We start from the raw sequence: 19,474 nt of genomic DNA, 5'->3' as shown, positions 1-19,474 counted from the left end.
GAATCTGTAACTAAAACTGTCAAATATAGAAAAGTAAAAAGTGCAATGTTTGCTTCTGAATGTTAGTTAAAAAGTAAAGTAGCATTAATGGAAATAAAATACAGTAAAAGTACCTTTTTTTAAATTGTACTTAAGTAAAGTACTTGATTGACTGTACTTCTACCACTGCTTTTAAAGTATCAATGGATTTTCCCTTAAAAGGATACTATCATGGATGTATTAAGAAAACTATTGCTTTTAGCTCGCTGGTTTCACTATAGAGTTCTCCCTACAGAGCTCTCTACAGAGCTCTCCCTACAGGTTTCTCCATAGAGCTCCCCCTACAGGTTTCTCTATAGAGCTCCCCCTACAGAGCTCTCCCTACAGGTTTCTCCATAGAGCTCCCCCTACAGAGCTCTCTCTACAGAGCTCTCCCTACAGGTTTCTCCATAGAGCTCCCCCTACAGAGCTCTCTCTACAGAGCTCTCCCTACAGGTTTCTCCATAGAGCTCCCCCTACAGGTTTCTCTATAGAGCTCCCCCTACAGAGCTCTCCCTACAGGTTTCTCCATAGAGCTCCCCCTACAGAGCTCTCTCTACAGAGCTCTCCCTACAGGTTTCTCCATAGAGCTCCCCCTACAGAGCTCTCCCTACAGGTTTCTCCATAGAGCTCCCCCTACAGAGCTCTCCCTACAGGTTTCTCCATAGAGCTCCCCCTACAGAGCTCTCCCTAAAGGTTTCTCCATAGAGCTCCCCCTACAGAGCTCTCCCTACATGTTTCTCCATAGAGCTCCCCCTACAGAGCTCTCCCTACAGGTTTCTCCATAGAGCTCCCCCTACAGAGCTCTCCCTACAGGTTTCTCCATAGAGCTCCCCCTACAGAACTCTCCCTACAGGTTTCTCCATAGAGCTCCCCCTACAGAGCTCTCCTTACAGGTTTCTCCATAGAGCTCCCCCTACAGAGCTCTCCCTAAAGGTTTCTCCATAGAGCTCCCCCTACATAGCTCTCCCTACATGTTTCTCCATAGAGCTCCCCCTACAGAGCTCTCCCTACAGGTTTCTCTATAGAGCCCCCCCCTACAGTGCGGAATAGACAGCTGGCAGCTCCTATGCTTACTTGTGTCTGACTCCTTCCTCGGTCATTCTGCCGGTTCCTCTTTCTCTGTTCCTCCGACAATGCTTTGCTAAGTGAAAAACTCCATCTAACCAATTTAAAGACTCCGAAGCGGTTCGGTTAAGGTAAATTAGTTAAAAAAGTAGTAAAACAAAATTGTTCCCCTTTACAAAATGCATACATGCACACTCACATCTCAGAAAATGGAACACAGCGCTTGTATGATTCACAAAAGTTAGTTTATTTTAATAATTGCAAATTTGATCTTAAAAATGTTGAATAATAAAAGGGATGTGAGCTCTCTGGGTCTCAAAAGCCAATATGTATAAAGACAATACAACCTTAAAAGAAATTAAGGATGGACAACTAGCAGCAGGTTTGTTGGTTTTTATATATAAAAGTAAACAAAATAAACAAGCACAAGAGTCTTTCCCCACTGACAAAAAAACACTTACATGCAGTTAAAGTAAAAAATACTAACGGCTTCAAAAGTGGCAAAATGGGCAGCAGGTTCTGTGACTTTTTCACAATGCTTGAACAAATTAAAAATTTGAATGCTTTTGATCATTAATTATGAAGTACCAAAACAGAGCCGATGAACAGAAAAACCAGTTCCAGTCTGAACAGATTTTAAATGAGTTTTCAAACTGTCTAATTTCAGCCCCTTAGTCAGGTATTTCACCCTCTCAACACACACGAAATGATCACTTTGCAAGGTGGTCCATCCCATAGACATATTGCAAATGTACAACAAATCATGAAATATTATATTAATTAAAACTACATTACATTAATAACGTATCATTTTAATTGAAAAATACTCAGTGTATGAAATTTAAATTTGAAACTTATTTCTGATTTGAAACACTCTAGACTCTTGCAGTGCATCATCAACCATGTTTCTGCTGTTTCAAAGTTTAAACCATAGCGGCGGTACTCTGCTCCATCCTGGGGGGCCTAGGTCTTGGCCCCACGCATGCCACAGTATTATCATCATTCATACTGTAAATGTACAACATTTCTCTCTCTCTGAAGTCTCGGTGGGGGATATGATCACAATAGATAATACTACTGGCTTAGGCTTTAGAAAGACAAAATATAAAACAGCAATTTGAATTGTGCCGTCTCCAAGATCTCTCTAAAAATCCAGGATAAGTATTTCATCTAAATAATTTCTGTCAATTTGCAAATACAGCAATTTACAGTTTGCACAATGAATAAGTTTTATCTCATGGATGAAACTTGAAAAAAAAAACAATGGAGCATTTGTTTATACATAAGTGTTACCTGGTTGTCACACAGTCACGGACTGATCATAAATTAAGGGGACGTGGAAGGTGGTTGTTCTTATCTGGTGTGTTCACTTGGGGTCCTCGATGGTGCCCGTGCTAAGGTCAGTCATTTTGGGATATTTCACCTTCTTCTGGTCCAGCTCATTCTGTGCCCACAGCAGTAGCTTCAGGAGTTTAGCCAGTTTAGGTGTCGACTCCCTGTTTTCATAGTCCAGCACAGCTTGGTTCACCTCACTCCATACCTGTGCATCAAGATATGTGTTGCAGTCAAAATGAAATTGACAACTGTCTCGCACGACTATTTATCGCCTGCAATCGCTATGTTCTTAATGCCTACATGCAGTCTGACACACAAAAAGATCCATCTAACTAAATCCATCTTCTGATTGCGAACTGAGCAATTTTGTAACAAATGTTCCTGTGTAGGCAATACATTATGTAAATCTTTTGGTTAAGATGGTAATGTTCATCTGCATGTAAATGTGGGGATTTATCATGATGAGCTAAGAAAGCAGTGTGTTGCGCTTGTATTAACCTCAGTGCACTTTGGCAGTTCAATAAGTAAAAAAAAAAATACATAGTCTACCATAGCAACATTCTCCCAAACCCATAATGTTGCTGTACAAGATGCTCCTCTTCTGTCTCTGAACATGTGGATGATGCAGGATGACAGTTGCCAAAACAGTCCAATGGAAAACTACCTGCTTACAGCTTTTCGTTTGTTAGTAAGTAGTTGTTTGAACATGACACGGACCAGAACCACAAAAGGTAAAAGGCACAGGGCCTTAAATACAAATAGGACAAATAATACTGTAATTTACAGGGATAAAAGGCAACAATGTTTATTTTTTTTGGCCTTGGTGCAGAGCGAATGAACCAAACTAGGTGTGAAATTACTCTAAAATTGCTGTGCATAGTTCCAATTTTTTCAGCTATTCAAATAGTGATGTGAAATAGTGAAGTGAATTGAGTGTGATTTAAAAACCTGCCCACCTTTTGCCGCTGCATCATGTTGAGCAGGTCTCCAAAGGGCGACTCTTCGGGGTTGTCAAGGCCAGAAGAGCTAGCGTTCGCTCCATCTCGTCAGACACTCGCGGCTCTCCTCCCCCTGCTCGGCTAACTGCGTCTGGGCAAACTCCAGCGCTGACTCAGTCTCCCTTAGCCTGATTAACTCAATCAAATGTTGCTGCTGCAAGAGGAGGAATGAAGTACAAGCAGTAAATGTTCAAGTTCAAGCTTTATCTAGCATCGCAATGTTTGCCTAACACATTACAAGTTCTCATTCTAGCCCATGGCAGCCTGGGTTGTTATTACCTATAGGGGATAATGTTTATTAATTTATTAACAGTTCTCACTACACTTTTTGTGCCTTATTCTCACTCCTGAGATGTGTTCTTGTTCATTTCCAAAAGCTGTGTTTCCAGTTCACAGGAGGGACATAATTAAAACTTGAACTACTGGTGGCTGTTACAATGCGAACGTACTGTACCTGCAGATGAAAATACAGGTATCGGTTGGTGTCAAGCAGTTCTGGGTGTAGGCTGTTGATGAGTGCAATAGCTTCTTGTATCTGTCCCTTCAGGATCATCTCTCTAATCTTTATCCTTTCATCCAAAGAGTCCAGGTCCACACTTGGTTCGATCCCAGACTCCATTCGAAACTTCTCCGCCGCTTCTTTGAATCCCTCTTGAAACACAGATACAGGCAAAGGCATTAAGTAAAAGTAGTGCATGCTGTACATTCAAATCACGGTCACTGTCGTTAAGCTACATGCCTCACCTGTTACCAGGTAATTCATAATGAGCCGATTCATGTCGGCCCTCTGTATGTGAACATTGTTTAATTTGTCCATCCACTCTTCTTTCGTGATGTCTTCTGGCTTTTCAGCATAACTCATCATTGGGATCCTGGAAAGACGAAAATCCATTGGGAACACAGCGAAACGTGAGCAAGACTGACACAGCTTGGTCACAGTTTGGTCCTACACGAACAGTAACGCTACAACCGGGCAGACAGATTTCAAGGATTGAGCGCAAAACATATGCTAGGCCTACTGACAAAAAGTGCCAAATCAATAACAAAACAGACACTATACTTATGCGCTTGAATTGCAGTTGAGCGCTCGCTAGCGTCGCTAAAAAAAAAAATTATTTGGAGATTCTCCGAGGCATCCAAAACAAACCCAATTTCCTCTTGGGTAACCTGGCTAGTTAGCAGACTGTGTGCGTTTACACAACTCACCGTGCAAGCACGAGGCCTGGCGAGTATTCTTTCTTACAGGCGTGAGAAGATAATACTCACAACAGCAATGCGCAGTGTCCTCTTAATGCTTTTAAGAAGTATAAAAGTGTAAAATATGGCTACACAGTCGAGCTATTCGCGGCTAGCTAACTAACCGAGCTAATGTGATAACCTCGCGATAGAAGCGTCAGTCCTGCGCGGTCTGCGATTGGTGAGGACAGTGACGTCACGGTTGCCGAGGAACACAACAGTCAGCTCAGCGGATGGTTAAATCTGATCTGCGTTTAGATTATAGACTGTATATTTGTAGGCTACTAAATAATATATACATACAGTCTATGGTTTTGATATAGCCTTTTCTCAACAAAATAAAGGAAACAAAGTGAATATTAAAAACAACAACAACATATGCTTCTGCAGATCATGACGGCTCAGTCAGTGAAGATGATCAATATGTTGTGGATCATAGGCTATAGGCTATACCATCTCAACCCAATATCAAAACTAGTTTAACCTGGGTAAATTGGGCTACTGCCCAGGCCCTGCAGGGCAAGCAACCAGACCTGCCATAGTCAGCCATAATCTGTCCTCATTTGTTTGCCTTTTAGTCTGCATTTGTCAGATTGCATCCCCTTTTGCAATAGGCTATAATGTGATTTTATGTTGTCATGTTTGCCTGCGCTGATTGTCTGCTTAACACTCATTTGTATGAATTGCCTGCACTGTAGGCCTACATGTCTTATTTTGCATGATGCATGTCTGACTCCCCTAATCTTTTTATCTTGTTTGTTTTTTTATTGATTTGTATTTTTGTACAAATTGTGTAGGCTATATTGTGTGTTTTATTGTTTATTTGGCTATTAAATCTGCCCAAGGGACATATTGTAGAAATTAGCGCTTCTGCTAACTGGCACATTTAGTGGTTGCAACATTTGCACCACTGAAACACATTATCAGGTGGTCCTTCACTATTATAGATAATAATGTTTGTTTGTGTGTGTGTGTGTTTTGTGTGTTTGTGTATAATGTGTGTGTGATGTGTATGGTTGCTACAGTATATTTTGCGTAATACTCTGTGTCTGATATGTTAGTATATTGTGTGTGTGTGTGTGTATATTATATGTGTGTGTTATTGATTTGTGTGTATATATATATATATATATGTGTGTGTGTATATTATATATTGTATGTTATATATATATTATATATATATATATATATATATACATACACATACACATATATATATATATACACATACACATATATATATACCACACAGACACACACACACACATATACACACATATATATATATATATTATTATATATATATATAATTGTGTGTGTGTGTGTGTGTATGAGTGGCAACCTCTGTCTGCCAAACCCAGGTTATATTCAATGACAACTTTTGTAATGCCAATGAAATAGAAATTCTTGCCTTAAACAGTTTCTGTGCACGGCAACAACTACAATAGGCCTTAGGCTGAGTTTAGAGAAAGGAATCATGGTTAGGGTTAATTAAAGGTGCAGGTTTCTATTGCCCTTTTTCTCCTGCTCATCAGCTCTTAGTTAGGTGTCAGAAATAGCCTACAATTAGTAAAGAAAGCTTTAGCTTGATGATTTAAATGAAGGCTTAATTTGCAAAAAACAGACGTCGGTTTAATTGATCTTCCATAATCATGTTTTTTTTTTAAATCTTGCACTAAAAGAAATATCAGTGAAACTGTAGGTTCATTCATTTTAAGAATTTGTCACATCCACACCCCATAATGTACGCTGAAATGTGTAAAGTGACAAGCATCATAAGACAAGAACAAAATGGACAAAACGGTGTCTTTCAGGATCCCCTGGAATGTTAATGGCCCCAAGCCATTTACCCTGCACCTTCCTGTGGCTTATCCAGGCATGACACACCATCTGCAGTTTGTCAGATGTGACTTAGACGGAACAGAAAAAAAAAAGTAGGATCCCCAACTTCCCTAAAAACACAACACGGGGATGGGAAGAGGGAGTAGGATGGGACAGGAGTGAAAATACAGCCTCTTGATAGGCTCCTGATAGAAAGGCTTCACTGCATTTGATTGTGTGTTTTTGACGTCAAACTTCATTTGTTCATAATTGCCATTGCACTGTACACACTAGTTTCTGGCAAGATACAAACTCAAGGACTGTGAGGAAGATGGGGCACCAGGTAGCCTACCTTCATCATGGGGGCCATCTTCTGGGAGCCCGTCCAAAACACCTTAGCCCTCCTTTCCAGCACTGTCCCTGAACCCTCCTTAAAATCATATAATCTATAAGGCCTCAAAGCAGAATTCATGTCAAATAAATGGACAGTCATTGTTATCTGTAGTCAGAGCCAGATAAAGTGGACCTAAACAGATTGGACCTCCAACATGTAGAAAATGAATCATTTTGGGGAAATACAATTTAGTTAGATGAGCAAATTGACACTACTCTAATGTCCAAAGTAGCCTAAACATCACTTCTTATGGGTTTTTTGAGTGTGACTAGGCTACTGAGTGTCCTCTGGTTGCCAGGCAACTGCTCAGAGCCAAGAAACAATTTGAAACATCACCCCACTGTAAAAGTGGAAAAACGCCGATTTTACACCTCAGTTTGTGTAATGAGACGATTAAAAATAGATAGTGTGTTAATTAGTGAACTCGTTCCCAGTCTTTGTGCTAAACTAGTTGAGTGGATCATCTAACTCGAAAAAAGAGAATTGGCACAATAATCTAGTCCATTCCCCAAAATGTTGAACTTTCACTTTAGCCTAAGTTTGTTAAATCAGTGTTAAACGGTTCTAATGCCATGCTAAAAAAAAAACTATCACAGTTTCTATGAAGGTATACGCAAAATTCAGATCAGTGCTGCATGTGCGCGCCTTGGCATCAAGCATCTCCTCCATCATCAACCCATTCCGGTTGTGCACGCGCACGTAGGGTCGCCATGGGGTGGTGGGAGGCGGGGGCGGAGCCAGTGTACTGCTGCAGCTGTCCATGATTGTGTAGTTGGCAGAGAGGGTCCGGATACGCGCGAGATGCAGCTATAGTCCCGCTCCACTGTTCACCATTTCCAACCTGCTGGGATCGTTCGCGTTGCAGCGCATCACAGCCAACTGAAAGGTGAGGCCCAAAGGTGCGTTTCGATCATGCGTTTGTCCTCGAGACACTGCACCTTGCCCTTGAAAATTACTGCTGACGATCCATCCCTGGCTCGCATCAAGAGCAGGCCAGGAAGCAAACCAACATGGATGCTGTGCGCTATAGCAGTGCTGCTGCTGATGCTCGCACAGAGATTATATGCTCCTAGCATCGTAGTCACAGACTCTTCTAATCCTTCTTATAGACCATTTAAACTGAGATGCGATTCGTATCAAAGGGTCATTTCACACGCAGTTGACAGATCAGACCGTTTTTGGGGTAAAAAAAATGTTGAAATAAGCTGTGCAGGGATTCAAATAGACCAGTGGCTATTATGTTGTCAAGATGACACCCATTCGGATGCAGCTACATTGTCAGGAATGGCTTGATGTATTTTTTTTTTTTTTTTATTATTATTATTTTTTTTAACTTGAAGCATCAATTTGCTGAATCTTTTTCCTCTTGCAGCATGATTGGCTGTGTGGATGTCAGTTACTGTACTGCTGATTACTTACAGCAGCAGAGGCAGGCAGCGGTGCCAAGGTGTCACAGTTACAGTAAAATCATGTAGAAATGTAAATGGACAAATAGCATTGTGGAAATTAAATAAGTGTAGGAAAATATAATACATCACATGCACATGTGTGGCTGTTCCCCCCCCCCCCCCCCCCCCACCCAGTGATATTTCGAACAGAGCAGCTCGGTCTTCCCACATATATCTTGTTTGGACAGCATTGGACCAGCTGTTGGCTGCAGTCACACAGGCCTCACTTTAGCCTGGTATTCTGTATACGGATGTATATCATGATAAATGATCTTAACACAGCAGGTCTGGTCATGACATGCAGCCCAATCAATGCATGTAGTTTTCTCTCTCTCTCTCTCTCTCTGTGTGTGTGTGTGTGTGTGTGTGTGTGTGTGTCCAGCCTGTGGACGTGAGACATCATGGCTGAGCAGCAGAGACAGCGCTCTCTGTCCACCGCTGGGGAGTCTCTCTACCTAGTGTTGGGCGTTGAGAAGGTGGCAACACCGGATGATATTAAGAAATCTTACAGGTGAGGCGTCCCTCTGGGACTTACTCGACTTAGTTACAACAACAAAAAATGTGTGCAGGGATTTAGAGCTCCTAAGATTAATCAATTAGTTGTTAACTATTAAATTAATCGCCAACTATTTGGATAAAGGTTTGAGTAATCTTTTAAGTAATAATTGTCAATCTTCTGATTCCAGCTATTTTCTTTTTTTTTCTTCTTAACTCTATAACAATAACCTTAATATCTTTGAGTTGTGGACAAAACAAGACATTTAAGGATGCCATCTTGGACTTTGGAAAACCCTGATTGACATTTTTCATAATTTTCTTAAATTTTACCAAACAACTAATCGAGAAAATAATCGACAGTGAAAATAATCATTAGTTGGAGCCCTACTGTGATTATAGCTATTTTACTAACTTTTTTTGCCAACTTTCCACACAGGAAACTGGCGTTGAAGTTCCACCCTGACAAGAACCCTGACAACCCAGAGGCAGCCGATAAGTTCAAGGAGATAAACAACGCTCATGCCATTCTGAATGACCCCACGAAGCGTAATATTTATGACAAATATGGTTCTCTGGGACTGTATGTGGCTGAGCAGTTTGGCGAGGAGAATGTCAACACTTACTTTGTCCTTTCAAGCTGGTGGGCAAAGGTAAGACTCGGTGACATATTGAATCAATCACCATTTGCTCTGTGATTTATCATGTCTCGCTCACACATCGACTCCTCTCTTCTTCCCATGAATCTGCTTCTCCGCAGGCTCTGTTTGTATTCTGCGGCCTGGCCACTGGCTGCTACTTCTGTTGCTGCCTATGTTGCTGCTGTAACTGCTGCTGTGGCAAATGTAAACCCCGGCCTCGGGAGGGCCACGATCAGGACTTTTATGTGTCCCCTGAGGACCTGGAGGCTCAGCTGCAATCCGATGAGAGAGGTGAGACTGCCTCACCTGTGTCGCCACTCGTGTTTTGAATTTGTTAGTGGGTTATCAACAAGAGGAGGCTGAACAATGTTGTTTCTGTTTGCGAAGTAGAGGCTGGGGGCGACCCTATAATGCTGCAACCGTCAGCAACAGAGACAACCCAGTTAACATCGGATGGGCACCACTCCTACCACACCGACACCGGCTTCAACTAATCCTCCGTTCCCGTCAATCCTGGCCTGCGGTTCTGCCTGCTTCCCTGCTCCACCTCAGTGAGATGAAAGAAAGGGGAAATCCACTTCAGAAAGACAGCCATGCGGGAGGAGAGGGACTAGTAAGCATGGTCTATGAAAGGAACTAATGAAGTCACATCCCTTATTCCCTTCCCTGATTGGTTCACAACTTATTCCCCCCCTCCCCCCAGTACGAGAAGATAAGAGAAACAACTTAAGTTTCCTTTTTGTTTCTTCTTTTGTATTTCTTGGCCTTTAACCGCACAGGTCGCCTATCCCACGTTCCCTCTCCCACACTTTGCATCATGGTGTAGCATGCACTGTTTATGAAACCCCGGTCTCCAAATTTTCTTTCACGTTTTGCAACATTTTTACTTTGCAAGACTCGTAACGTAGGTGCAATATGTTCACATTCTTACAGTTCACACGGCGGAGAAGTAGGAGGTGGAGGAGAGGTAGAGTTTATGAGATATATTAGATGCCACGGCTCAGGGAGGTGCTGGTTGGAGAGATGCGTTTGTTTGCTGAGGTGATCAGTGCCATCATTAAACCTTCGAGAACAGAGTTGTCATATAGTAGTGCAATTTTCATTTCTGATTCATAGTGTTTGAGTTAAAAATGCCACCTGCCACTGTCAGACCCACAGCACATCTTTGGCGCTGTGTTTTTTTTTTTTGCAGCGTGCTCCCCTGCGAGAATATGAATCACAAGGTTGTTGAGGCACAGAGCTTTATTTTTAAGCTATATTTTCTTTCATAAATGCCTGCTGACGTAACATTTCTCCTCAAGTTATTAATTGGTATTGACTTTCTATTCCTTTGCCTCAGCTTTATTTCAGCTTGTTTTTTGCAGGATGGAGACTACCTTCCTGTTATCTGCAGCACTGAACAGGTCATCATGACTAATTTTTTTTTTTTTTTCTTTTTGAAGGTACATTTTTTTTAAATCTCTGCTCATAATTTCTTGCATTATACATCTGTTTATGGCAGGTTTCAGCCCAGGTGGATTATAGTGTCACATTTTTATGTTGACTGTTTTCAGCCAAACCTAACAAGAGTTTTGGTTAGGTTTTATTTTTTTGTTGCTTTTTCTTCAAGTCATCAGACACATCTGATAGATAAAATCAGATAATTAACATTTAAATGATGTAGTTTTTCATTGGTGGAGGAAATGTTATTTTTTTTATCATTGGTTGGTAAAGCATCTACGTTATTGTAATAACACTATGACTTGCTGCTGTTTTTCGGTTTGTTAGTATACACCAATAGCAAACGTAATTTGTAAAAGAGACATCACCACTAATCGAGACTGAAATATATTTATTTCATCTAATTATTGCAGTTTTTTTTTTTTTTTTTTTACTTATTGATCTCTCAGTATATGAAGCCAAGAAGCTTCAAGAAGCTTGTTAATAGGAGAAGTAGCAGATCTTTGTCAACAGCTGCCGGGGTTCGGAGAATGACATGTTTTTATCTCTGAGCTGTCTTAAATATGTTAAGTAGTTAATGTGGTGTGGGGAAAAAAAACAAACATGTTACACTCTTCATAGTTGGGCCGACTACAGAACATTGGGGATATTTTTAGGTAGTGAAGAGTATGAGTTTCATCATGTTTTTAGTCCTTGTGTTCTGATGACATTTTGTCCGATGCTGTGATCGTTTATCATTGTTGACCTTTTTGAATCCATGTAGTGTAAGAAGCTCGTCAGGCATATCATCTGGGAGCTCAGTGCTACAGGCAGCTCCGCGTAAAATGACTCTAGATTTTTCATACTACTGAATTTGCATATATTATCGCCACACATTTACAAATTGTCATACATTGTCACGAACCCTCCTTGCCACTTGGTCCTTTTCATAAAAGCTAATAATGTGTTTCAATGGTTTACAATTGGTGAGCTCCTGTTGCCCACCCTCTGCTATTAACGGTATGGATGTTGACCTCTGTGGCCCTTGTATGATGTTTCCTGTAACCGTTGATGAAACATAGATGTTCCTGTCATGGCTTTTTCATCAAGATACTGAAAAATGCTACTGTTAATGTTCTAAGTTGAATGCACTGTGTGTTTAAAAGAAAATACTATAATTGATCAATGATCAGGAAATGCCTCCACAAAAAGACAACATAGTATATAGTGTAACTATAGTGAAATGGTTATATGATGCATTTTTGGATTTGTATTTATTTCATACTTGATGATGGCTATAATTTTAACTGGTATGGTGTTGTAATGTAACCATTAAATTTAGCAAGGAATGGTTTAATGGTTAAGGTCGCTTGTACATACACTTGGCCCATATAAAGTATAAACCTTAACGTTTATGTTGTAGCATGGTAATTGTGTGTCTGGAAGAAAACAAGTGGATCATTGATCTGAGTTGCTGTTGAATAAATGTTCCTGAACATTTTGACTTGTAAGCCTCAGTTTGTATAGTTTGGAAAAGGTTTGAATCTGTGTGACTGGAGCCAGACGAGGGATGGATACAAGGAAAGAGCCTGGTGGAGCGTGGTCTGAAGAATGTTAACATTAAAAATATATGTATTAATACAAATATTACTGAACTTGTATCTATCGGAATGTGGCACTTTTCCTATTTAAAAATAGTTTTATTTTATTCATCTCTGCTGCGTTCATTCATTCATCCATCCATCCATCCATCCATCCATCTTCGACCGCTTATCCGGTATCTGGTCGCGGGGGCAGCAGTTCCAGTAGGGGACCCCAAACTTCCCTTTCCCAAGCCACATCAACCAGCTCCGACTAGGGGCTCCCGAGGCGTTCCCAGGCCAAGTTGGAGATAAAATCCCTCCACCTAGTCCTGGGTCTTCCCCAAGTCCTCCTCCCAGCTGGACGTGGAGGTGTTCCAGGAGGCATCCCTACCAGATGCCCGAACCACCTCAACTGTCTCCTTTTGACACAAAGGACCAGCGGCTCTACTCCGATCTCCCCATGGAGGACTGTGCTTCTCACCCTATCTCTAAGGGAGACGCCAGCCCCCCCTCCTGAGGTAACCCATTTCGGCCACTTGTACCCTGGATCTCCTTCTTTTGGCCATGACCCAGCCTTCATGGTCTTCTGCGTTAATTCTGATTTAAATTTTGGCACAGAATACAACTGATGACAGTAAGTAAAGCAGATATTGGGTTGCACACACAGTACTAATTTGTAATTCTCGTACATGCTTTCTTGTTTAGCTGATGTTTTATTGTTGATCTCAAAGTAACATGATTGTACAACCACAGAAAACCAGGGTTAGCCCTAGCCCTAGCACTAGCCCTAGCACTAGCTGCCAACTGTTTTGGCCACTTGCTTCTAGAGACCTCAGGGTTGTGGCATGTTTTGACAGCAGATGGAGAAAAGTTTTTCATTTTAACAACATATTACGGGATGCAAATGTTTAATTATAAATAAGAATTTAATTTACTCAATTTAAAAAAAAAATTTTTGTTTACTCCTTTCACTATTAACCCAGTTGTCTTGCTACTGTTATGGTTATATATCTCAACAGATGTAAGATTAGATGCTTACATATAAAAGAAGCGAAAGAAGTCTTGTAGTTTTCATATTGGATGTATTAGCCAGTGGTGGAATGTAACTAAGTACATCTACTCAAGTACTTTACTAATATACATTTTGAAGTACTACTTTACCTGTACTTGCAGGTTTTTCTATTTCATTTTTCTTACATTTCAGAGGGAAGAATTGTACTTTTTACATACTTTTAAGTAGTTTATAAAATATGATCCCATATTATAGATTACAGTACCAGAAATAGTGAACAATTACAAGGTATGAATGAATAGTATATTTAACTTATTTGCATATACTGTATAAGGAATTAAGCATAACAATTTGTCCAAATATTCTTCTGACAAAAACATTAGCATAGATGTTCACAAGGATTAATTTAAATGTATTTAATAAAAATCAATACACAAAATAATGAACTGGGCCATAGCACAATAAGCATAACTTACTTTTACTTTTGGTATTCTAAGTCTATTTTTGTGCTTTTGTGTGATTTTGAATGCTGAATGTATACTTAGCCAACGGAATCGCGCATCATCACACATGTGAACAACATCAGTCCAATGAGAGCTCCGTGATGCTCTGTGGGCCCGCCTCCTGTTCGTCTCAGAGTTGACCTGATTGGATGGTGACAGAGGCTTTTTGTAGCTGAGCTGCGAGTCAAAACACTCCGAAGGCGAAAGTGAGGCAGCGATGAACCGACCAGGTAAAACGATCTCACGTTGGTTTTACAGCACCGTGCAATTCATTTTCACAAATATCTCGGTTAGCTTTAGTCGGCAGCTGAGGTGTTTAGCTAACGTTATGGTGTGTTTGTGCTGCTGTCGACGCTAGCTAACGTTAGCTTAGCTCCGTGAGCAACAAGTCACGTTAGCTGTTCAGTTAGCGGAGGGAAGTTCAGCACTAAGGACAGCTCCTATTGCGTTGACTCCGACCGAACCGCTGTCTGTTACTGGTATAGAACTACTGCAGTTATTCATTTATTTGACAATAACGTTATATAAAAGTACACAACAATTAAAGTTATAACCTAAGTCTAGCTATCTAATAATTATTCTAGGTTATCCAATGTTTTCTCCACGCCTCCATGGGAGGTTTAAGAGGGACTACTTTATCCATTAACCTCTCTACAAATGAATATTTATATTTATTTACCCACACACTGTAATATTAGGGTGTCCTATATGTTGGTGAAATATACTGTCCCTGTCTATCTATCTATCTATCTATCTATCTATCTATTTATTCCCCCATGCTTCTTTGTAAGGTTTTGGTGGGGCTTCACCATCCATTAGCTTCTCCACAAGGATAACAGAAAATGGATGCTCGGCCTCGGATCTAACCGAGGAGGAAATAGACAACCTGCGATTTGAACTTGAAAAGGTGATGCAGCTCTTTTAGGCTATCAATTACAAAAAGCAAATATGTTTAACAGCATCTGCTGCTCACTATTGTCTCTCTATTGATTCAACTGTTTTGTGTTTTTCTAGGTGGAGGAGGAAATTCAAACTTTGCGGCAGGTGCTTTTGGCCAGAGAAAAATATGCCGCGGACATCAAGAGGCAGCTCGGTATGAGCCCGCTCAGTAACATCAAACAGAACCTGTCCAGAGGCTGGCAAGACGTCCAGATCTCAGCCCCGTAAGCGCACTGGCACCCTCATAAACGTCATTTCATTTTCATTTCGTTCATCGGATGGCTAAAAACTCCACTACATACCTCTATAGTCTTACCTGGCTTATTACACCCTACATGTCTTGTGACAGACCTTGTTACATAACCGTGGCGAGCACACTGGTGCCTGTCGTGCTCTCTGTCTTAAGTCGGGGCAGAACCTGTGCATGTTCTGCTCTTGTTCCAGATACCTCAGAGCCTCTGCCACTTTGGAGGACATCAGTCACTCCAACATGTAAGTGTTTGTCATCATGTATCATGCATCCTATCCTGAAAAACTAAAACACGTGCACAGTAACTGTATTTTATAGCGCAGGGGTTTCTCATTGATTTTATTATGTGCTCACATGTTAAAGAGGATTGTCTTCTAAGAAACAAGTGATGGGATTTTCAGAGCAAATAGGATCGGTGCTCTGTTAATAGCCTTACAGCCAGACTAAGCATAAGGAGCACTAGTATTGCGTGGCAGGGCTAGTATCGTGGCCAATGACGTATTTGAGCCTATTGTGAACTGCTTAATTTATGTGTTGAGTGTGTGTGAATATAAACCTTTGTGCTCTCTTTGTGTACTTTAAGTGTCCCATCCTGAAATCTACTACCTCTTTCTACCTGTAGATATATGAGGACACGGGAGGGGCTCTCTCATGCAGGCCAGGTGACAGCTTCTGCAATGTCCAACGTGGGCGTGACCATCACCAGGAGACTGTCACAGATGAGGTACTCTCAGGATTTGCCCAGGTCTTGTCTCCTAATTCCGGAAAAGAAAAGGTTTAATCATTTTACAAATGTAGTAATGAGTCATAACAATAAAAAATTTAAAAGAAAATGCTTTAAAATGCAAATTGAGGTCACTGTTACAGGCTGGCAGACTCTAAAAGAAAAACCTAGTTCAAATGAATTAAATTAAAAATTTAAAGAATATTCTAAGACAGAGGAACATTATAAAGCAATGCTTTGGCTTTCAGAAAATACCATGCCCGAATATTTAATAAGATTTAATATTTATTTCCTATTATGTTTTTTTTCTTTTCTTTTTATCTCTGTCTTTTTGGATGTGCTCTGTCATCTAAACCAGAAGCAGAAATTAAACACTTGTTTAATGTATTATGAGTGTAGGTGTAAGAACAGTACAGTCACTATAATAACTTACAGTTATAATAACTGACAATAAATGACATGGATACATGCAGTAAGATGACTGGACAGGGCCAACAGCACATCAGACAAAGCATGTATTTCAGATAAAGCACAAAGATATTATGTTAGGTTTCATATTATACATTTAACAAATAACACAAATAACTTAAGGGATGAATAATCAGTTTTTTATGGTCAACACATCCATTGAAACGAGTAAAACCAACAATAAATATATCCAAACAACGCATATTATCTTTGTAACCACAGCTTGATATACAGTGTAGCTTTTTCCTCTGTGCCATAGAGCTCCTTTGGTGTCTAAAAAATTGTAAAAAAAAAAACATACAATAAATGAGTCACACCAGGTGACATGTTCCTTCATTACCATAAACAAATACAAACATTGTTTTTTATTTAGAATTTTAATTCTGCACACTCTGTCCTAATCCTAGGTTTGTGACACAAATTAATTGTTGGTTTTGGTCATGTTATGGGATTTTTTACAGCAAGAAAAAAATCAAATAATGCCTGCTTTTTAAAGCTGTAAGCAATTGATGTCAGCCCTCATTGATTGATCATTGCAGGACACATTTTTAAGAGATTCTCCACCCAAAAGCAGTCTTCATAGTATCAGACATTTACCCACTTCATGGTTGAAAAGTGTCTGTAAACGGTTTGGAATTCAGGCCTATACCACAGTGTAGAAATACGTAACCCTCATGTTGTCCTTAGGTCAAACTGACCCGCTTTCAGTTAATTTTATACATTTTTTTGTCACAAAAAATGGGCCGTCGAAAAAAGACGACAACAAAAATCTCAAAAACCTTTGGACGAAACACCAAAAACGTCAAAAACAGCACCCACAACATTAAAAAAGTGACAAAAATGTTGGAAAAAGCAATAATAATGTTGAAAAAAATGTGACCATGGTTGACAGGAAGACAACACAAGGGTTAAAACCATTTAAAAAAAGAATTCAAATGCTCTAAGATTAAATAAAACACCCAAATAATTCAATGAAAGTAATCGTTAATGTTACCTGAAGAACGTTGTACCATCCATGTTATTTTTGGGCAATTTGGTTCAAAGAAATCCATATTTCTTAAATAAAACACTGTCAATAAAAAACGGGTCAATATGACCCAAGGACAACACAAGGGTTAAAACAGTATCCGGATTAAGCTTTGACATCTACCCATCTGTGATCCACTTAACATCGTCAGAGCTTAACTATTAGTCAAAATGATTCGTGATTTCTGCCTATTTAACTAAAAACGTATGTATAATTTGATATAAAGGAGGTTTGTTGATGATGAATTCCAAGAATAAGTGTGAAACCTGTTATTAAAAAAAGTGACAAATAAATCAGGAAAAGCAAATCAATCAGAAAAAGCAACAAAAACATCGGAAAAGCACCAAAAAAAATGTTCATTTTCAATTTTGACCTGGAAGGACAAGTTCCTGGTTAACAGGAAGACAACACAAGGGTTAAGTTTGAAGGCCACCATCTTGTGTTTTTGTTCATCCGGTAAGCATCGGTAATCAGATCCCACTAGTGCATCTGGACATCGGCTGACGAGTCTGTAGTTGTCCTCCACGTGGAAACAGAAGCTGGTGTGACGTTATCTGTGTCTGTTTTTCTCTCAACAGAGCTCTGCCTCTTCCGAGCCCACCACGGTAAGACTGTGTGTGTGTAAGTGTGTGTGTGTGTGTGTGTGTGTGTGTGGGTGTGTGTGTGTGTGTGTGTGTGTGTGTGTGTTGTGTGTGGTGTGTGGTGTGTGTGTGTGTGTGTGTGGTGTGTGTGTGTGTGTGGGGTGTGTGTGTGTGTGTGTGTGTGTGTGTGTGTGTGTGTGTGCGTGCGTGCGTGCGTGCGTTGCGTGCCCGTAACTGTTCTCTACCCATCTTCTGTATGGGACACAAAGTAGGGGGGAAATAATAAGTTGATTAATCAGTTGGTTGATTTTAGGGGTCGATTCATCAAGACAAATATGAAGGAAAAATACTAAACATGTGTTGTTTTCTGATTTTCTTAGTTTTATATCCCTTAAATCAAGTATGTTTGTGGTTTAGGGTCACTATTGTGAAAGACCTTTTTAATATCATAAAGTTAAGTGATAGATTAATCAATAATGCAAATCCTTTCTGTTCTGAGCCCTACCAAAAGATATATAAATTATGACTAAATTAGAAGGTTTGTACTTATAATGCTTTTGCTGAGTAGAATGTTTTCAACTTCAATGTTCATACTCCATTCTCTCTTTTGCATCTCTAATGTGACACCCAGCACCCTGAGCCACACCATGAGTGTGCCGACTATGAGGTAAAACATCTCTGCTATTTACTGCTGACTGTTGTATTTGTGTGCTTAAACACAAATGAATTCACGTTCAGTTAGATATGAGCAGGGCCACACGGAATCCACGGGCGCAGAAATATGCAAAACTTTCTGCAGAATTTTCAACAGAATTTTGCTCAGATTTTAAACAAATAAAAAACAAACAGAAATTTAATTTGTGTCTGGTTATGGGTCATGGATCAAAGTAGCAGCTTGTCAAATATGCTCTATGTAATTTGTCTTCACATTTCTCATTCTCTTCTCATATTTTGTAGACATTCCTCTACGTTTAAGTCTTTTGAGGAAATGGTTGGAAATGTAAAGGTGAGTTTGTCCAAACACGGTCTTCTTGCGTTGTAGATTATTGAGTATTAATCACTTCTTTCCTGTCTGGATTACACAGGACAAGGTGAGTGGCAGTCGGACAATGGATAATGGAAACACCTCTGGGTTTGAAAGACGATCCTCACGCACATGAGAAAGAACCTTCCCCCATGTAAAACCTATATTTTTTCATACCTTGTAAAGTTATGAGAGAATGCTATTTTACTCCCTTGTCTTTGTGAATTCGCTCACTGTTATGTTCTACTGTTGTATTAATACAATATGACTAATAGAATCTACGAAATTATTTAAAACTTAAATGTAAAATAGTCTTTTACTGTGTGAATATGTAATATTTCTGCATGTTAATATGTGTCATAAATGCAATTTAAGAGTTGTGTATTTGGACATGTGAGTGCAGTAAACCCATTATCTTAAAAAAAGTTCATTTAATTGCATTAGGCATTCATTGGCATTAATTGTGACATTTACAAAACTGAATATCACA

The 19,474-nt window shown here is 39.9% G+C and overlaps 2 protein-coding genes and 1 pseudogene across 6 annotated transcripts; 2 read left to right on the top strand and 1 right to left on the bottom strand.

Annotated features, from left to right (window-relative positions):
* Nucleotides 1–2,259: 2,259 nt before the first annotated feature.
* LOC116692086 (glucose-induced degradation protein 8-B homolog) lies at nt 2,260–4,834 on the bottom strand (annotated as a pseudogene).
* Nucleotides 4,835–7,512: 2,678 nt separating this feature from the next.
* dnajc5aa (DnaJ (Hsp40) homolog, subfamily C, member 5aa) lies at nt 7,513–12,374 on the top strand. Of its 5 annotated transcripts, none has more exons than XM_032520103.1 (6): nt 7,620–7,756; nt 8,641–8,645; nt 8,686–8,829; nt 9,253–9,466; nt 9,574–9,745; nt 9,842–12,374. In XM_032520103.1, exons 3-6 carry the CDS (start codon nt 8,720–8,722, stop codon nt 9,946–9,948), a joined length of 603 nt encoding a protein of 200 aa, XP_032375994.1. In that variant the 5' UTR covers nt 7,620–7,756; nt 8,641–8,645; nt 8,686–8,719; the 3' UTR covers nt 9,949–12,374. The 5 variants fall into 5 exon arrangements, with proteins under 5 accessions (XP_032375997.1, XP_032375992.1, XP_032375993.1 ...); XM_032520105.1 differs by having other exon boundaries at nt 8,680–8,829; XM_032520106.1 differs by lacking the exon at nt 8,641–8,645 and having other exon boundaries at nt 7,513–7,756; nt 8,701–8,829; nt 9,845–12,374.
* A 1,708-nt stretch (nt 12,375–14,082) lies between these two features.
* On the top strand, nt 14,083–19,138 carry LOC116692088 (tumor protein D54). The gene is made up of 9 exons (XM_032520098.1): nt 14,083–14,201; nt 14,763–14,878; nt 14,986–15,134; nt 15,355–15,402; nt 15,783–15,884; nt 17,958–17,984; nt 18,592–18,627; nt 18,918–18,966; nt 19,046–19,138. The coding sequence occupies exons 1-9, from the start codon at nt 14,189–14,191 to the stop codon at nt 19,118–19,120; spliced, it is 615 nt and encodes a 204-aa protein (XP_032375989.1). The 5' UTR covers nt 14,083–14,188; the 3' UTR covers nt 19,121–19,138.
* The last annotated feature ends 336 nt before the right edge of the window (nt 19,139–19,474 follow it).

Source organism: Etheostoma spectabile, chromosome 7 (genome assembly GCF_008692095.1).
Source record: "Etheostoma spectabile isolate EspeVRDwgs_2016 chromosome 7, UIUC_Espe_1.0, whole genome shotgun sequence".
Taxonomy (NCBI): domain Eukaryota; kingdom Metazoa; phylum Chordata; class Actinopteri; order Perciformes; family Percidae; genus Etheostoma; species Etheostoma spectabile.
Note: the sequence above shows the minus strand (reverse complement) of the source record. Positions and strands in the feature narration are given on the sequence as shown.

What these genes read in the sequence shown, in the direction of transcription:
- dnajc5aa (XM_032520101.1), top strand. Translation starts at nt 8,720, where the DNA reads ATGGCTGAGCAGCAGAGACAGCGCTCTCTGTCCACCGCTGGGGAGTCT. An exon ending in GATATTAAGAAATCTTACAG is followed by an intron (nt 8,830 to 9,252) that starts GTGAGGCGTCCC and finishes CTTTCCACACAG; the next exon opens with GAAACTGGCGTTGAAGTTCC. An exon ending in TTTCAAGCTGGTGGGCAAAG is followed by an intron (nt 9,467 to 9,573) that starts GTAAGACTCGGT and finishes GCTTCTCCGCAG; the next exon opens with GCTCTGTTTGTATTCTGCGG.
- LOC116692088 (XM_032520098.1), top strand. An exon ending in GACGTCCAGATCTCAGCCCC is followed by an intron (nt 15,135 to 15,354) that starts GTAAGCGCACTG and finishes CTCTTGTTCCAG; the next exon opens with ATACCTCAGAGCCTCTGCCA. An exon ending in GACATCAGTCACTCCAACAT is followed by an intron (nt 15,403 to 15,782) that starts GTAAGTGTTTGT and finishes TTCTACCTGTAG; the next exon opens with ATATATGAGGACACGGGAGG.